The sequence below is a fragment of the Eurytemora carolleeae genome, unplaced genomic scaffold (genome assembly GCF_000591075.1).
Source record: "Eurytemora carolleeae unplaced genomic scaffold, Eaff_2.0 scaffold1240, whole genome shotgun sequence".
NCBI lineage: Eukaryota > Metazoa > Arthropoda > Copepoda > Calanoida > Temoridae > Eurytemora > Eurytemora carolleeae.
The window spans coordinates 1-4,533 of record NW_019397182.1 but is presented as its reverse complement, the minus strand read 5'-3'; the positions used below and the strand labels follow the sequence as shown (position 1 = coordinate 4,533).

The 4,533-nt window shown below is 30.7% G+C and overlaps 1 protein-coding gene across 1 annotated transcript; it reads left to right on the top strand.

Moving 5' to 3' along the window:
- Positions 1-3,920: 3,920 nt before the first annotated feature.
- Positions 3,921-4,517, top strand: LOC111712575 (myosin-1; the record flags this gene model as incomplete). The annotated part of the gene is made up of 1 exon (XM_023487228.1): positions 3,921-4,517. A coding segment is annotated over exon 1 (597 nt), but the record flags the coding sequence as incomplete, so codon positions are not given.
- Between the last annotated feature and the right edge of the window lie 16 nt (positions 4,518-4,533).

Sequence of the window (4,533 nt, the reverse complement as noted above, 5' to 3'; positions counted from 1 at the left end):
GGGGGGGCTGACTGATAAAATAAATTCGAAGGAAAACTTTTCTGGATAAAAGACGAGAGTAATAAAAACGAAACGAGGAAAAGTTGGATATATCAAAAGAATTAGAAATGGGTAATTTTAAAAAATGTTAAATTTTAATTTTGTGAAACACTAAACAAAAATAAAACTATATGGATTTCTTTAAAAAAAAAACATTCAAAGGGCAAATAGAGGGAGGGGAAGGAGGATAATAAATTACAATGTTATTTTCTCTTAAAATTAACAAAAATAATGAAGCCAGCAAAAAAGTACAATTTGCAAAATTAGTACAAATTTACAGATCGTAAGAAGTATTTGGACCTTGCATTAAAATTACAAATCGGATAATTTAAAGCCAGCCTTAAAAAATGTAATTTAAACAAATTTTCATGAGCATCAAAATAATCGTCTCTTAATACAACAGCTCATTTTCATCGTCGATTAAATTCTGAATCTTCAACATTATCATTGTTAATATTTTTCGGATATTTGGATTTTCTAATCTCTATATCGTTGCAACCTGACAATGTAAACCTTGATATTTAAAATTTAGCATATTTGATTTAATAGAATTATATAGTTTGATACATCTATGATACTAATGCAGGGAAAGTTAATTGGGGTCGCGTATACTCTGCGTACATATTGAAACAGTTCTCTCTGGGCGGAATTTGTAAACAAGAACAGATGCATCAGTGTTCGTCTAGTATCCGAGGAGGATAAAAGCATTTAATTTTGATAATTTTGAAAATTCACATAATAGTTTCCTATGACCAGAATATTTCATTGATTTTTTTATGTGAAAGTGGATTCCATGTTAGGCTTTGACATCCGTCTTGTGTTTACTTTTCTGTCCAAAGACAGTACACTGCAGTACAAAAAATGCGTACACCTCTGAAATAACTTTCCTTGCATTAGTACCTTGGATAAATTTAAGGTCTACGACAAAAAAAAGTTTGTTGTGGCAACATTTTAAGAAATAAAAATCTCATTAAATTATTATATTATAAAGAAATTTATTCACACACAAAGATATAAATACATATATAAATGGTGTAGTTTAAATTTGTTTAGTAACAAATACAAAAATCATAAATCATTTACTGAATCAGATTGAAACGAAAAAAATAAATTGTTTTTCCTTGTTTAAACGTTAGATATGATCTATCTGCCAAAATCAACATGTCTGAATTTCAGCATAAATGAAGTAATTACAATTTTTTGTTGGTGTTGTATAGGATCATTAAGTTTTTTTTTCAAACGGAAAACAATTGTCCTGACAGAAGAAATTTTTTTTTCATCATAGCTTACAGCTATGCAAAAAGAAACTGTTTCCTCGCCTAATCCGAATATCTTTGTAGCATAATGTCGTAGACCTTTGATATTTCAGATTTCTGCTTAGTGGTCAAATAATTAGTTTTATTTAGATAAAGGAGTGACAAAGTGATTGAGTATTTGCCACAAACGCAAACTCTTATCTCTATATATTTGCAACCTAATGCTGGAAATCTTTGATATTTCAAATTTATAAATTATTTGATCTAACAGAATTCAAAGTTTGAAACGTCTAAGGTCTACAACAACGAGTTGCAAAGATATGGGGATTAGATAATCTGAGTTTGTTGCAAAGACTCAATTCCCATTTCTGTTAATTAATAAACTGATAAAAATCTGTTTTTGGAATTCAATGAGAAAGAGACAATAAAGTTAAAAACAATTCGAAATCTTGTTTTTAATGAATTTAAACTTTCCATTTTAAGTTTGAACTCAGCAGTTAACGAGGACTTAAAAATGAAATAAACTCACTAAGAAAACAGAAATTTTAAAAGTTTGAACTGGCAGCAGAGAAAATACAGAAATGTTGTTCGCTTTTAATTTTCGGAGAGAATAATTCTATAGAAAACCCCAACCTCACTAAAATATTAAACATTCTTGATTTGAAAATATTTGTAATTTGAGGGACCCTAAATCCAAAGACAATACCAATTAAAATATTTGTAATTTGAGGGACCCTAAATCTAAAGACAATATCAATTAAAATAACGCGTACAGTCCCTTTAATTGAGATTCCTGTATAATAAACATTCTCATTAAGTTTTCTAGCAGAGCTAGTAAACTTGGCACTGCAGTAGCATAATTCCAGACATAAATTAACAAACTTATGAAAATGTGGCAAATTTATTAAAACCTTTATCTGCATTCTGCATTTGTTTATCCTTCACAACCACTTTTCTATCTAATTATCTAATATTCTATCTAATTTTCTATCTAATATTCTATATATTTCTATCTAATTTTCTATCTTATGTTCTATCTAATATTCCATCTAACTTTCTATCTAATTTTCTATCTAATATTCTATCTAATATTCTATCTAATATTCTATCTAATATTCTATCTAATATTCTATCTAATATTCTATCTAATTTTCTATCTAATTTTCTATCTAATATTCCATCTAATTTTCTATCTAATATTCTATCTAATTTTCTATCTAATATTCCATCTAATTTTCTATCTAATTTTCTATCTAATATTCTATCGAAATTTCTATCTAATTTTCTATCTAATTATCTAATATTCTATCTAATTTTCTATCTAATATTCTATCTAATTTTCTATCTAATATTTTATCTAATTTTCTATCTAATTTTCTATCTAATATTCTATCTAATTTTCTATCTAATTTTCTATCTAATATTCTATCTAATTTTTTATCTAATACAATTAGTAATATCGATATAAGTTGAAAAAATCTATTTAGAAAATAAAAGCTAAATAAAATTGTCGTCTTCATTGTATTGATATAAACGCCGACCACAATATTCAGACCAACTTTCCTATAGAGATATCTCTCCATATCCTCATGCATCCATTAAGATTATAGGCAATCTCAAATTTACACTATTTGTTGTTTAATGTTTATGCCTCTTTGAACCCCGTTCTTTACAATGTCTTTAGCACCTTACTTGACAGGTTTACAATTATGCATTCCATTTCTATTTTATTTCCCCCGGGATTATTGTAGCTAAATCCCCAAATTGACTCAAGTAATGAGTGTCACATAAAGTGTGTTGTTATAGGTGGATGGGGGGGGGGGGCAGGTTGACCGGTCTTCAGGTATATAAACGTAGTTTAACTCTGGTAGAATCAGTCAGCTAGAGACTCTTCTGGAACTAGGTTGGTCGTCAACCTCCCCTTAACCCCCCCCCCCCCTTCCTCCGATTCTTAACCCCACTCATTCCCCCCCTTCTCCTTTCTCTGCAGGTTAGATAAACACTTTTTTAAGCTGACATTGTTCAAAAGTAATGCAATTCTTAGAACCTTTAAATATGCTGGATTTACAAATTTTTGTGTAACTTAAATTTCCACTTTTCATATGAAAAAAGAAGATATTTTTATAGTATTTAATGATAAAATTTAGCTTTCAAAATCTTTGCCACAAACTTTAATTTTCTAGTCCCAATATCTTTGGAATTCAATGCCTTGAACCTTATATATTTCAAAATATGAATTCTGTGAGATCAAACAGTCTAAGTTTGAAATATCAAAGGTTTACACCGTCTGGTTGCAAAGATATAGGTATCAGAAAATTTGAGTTTGTGGCAAAATCTCAATTCTTTTATATTCCAAAGTCTGATAATAATATTTAATATTGATATGAAATATAATGCTTTGTTTGACTAAAGCAATTCTTAGGCGGAAAATTCAAGTAAACCTGTATTTCATTTGGAAAATTCCTTTCAACCTTATTAAAGTGGTACCATACTGCCATAACATGTTTGTCCATACTTAGAACAAAATTAAAAAACTAAAAGAAAAGACCCTCTCTAACCGTAATATGATTTGTAGATGAAATCCAAACTTTCTTATTTGCCAATATTTTTAGCTATCTGATCAATATGCCTGGACATATCAAGCTGACTAAGACAGGTCAACCCGACCCTGACCCAACAGAGTATCTATTGCCATCCATGGATATGAAGAGAGCTGACCAGCAAAAACCATATGACTCCAAGAAGTCTGTTTGGATTCCTGATCCAAAAAGTGGTGGGTACCGTGAGGGGGCTATTGAGTCTGGAGATCTTGAGGACCCTGCAAGTAAGTGTGTTGTTTCTGTAGGCCATGAGAAGTTTACACACAAGGCATCTGAGGTTGGGAAAGTTAATCCACCCAAGTTTGAAAAATGTGAGGACATGGTGAACCTTACTTTTCTTAATGATGCCTCTGTATTCTGGAATCTGAAGACACGTTACCAAGCCAAGATGATCCATACCTACTCAGGTCTTTTTGTTGTGGTTGTCAACCCATACAAGCGTTACCCTATCTACACCCACAGGGTTGCTAAGATTTATCTTGGTAAGAGGCGTAATGAGGTTCCTCCCCATCTTTGGGCTATTGCTGAGACTGCCTACAGAGGCATGCTTAATAACTCAAAGAACCAAGCTATGCTGATCACTGGTGAGTCTGGAGCTGGAAAAACTGAAAACACCAAAAAAGTAATCACTTATTTGG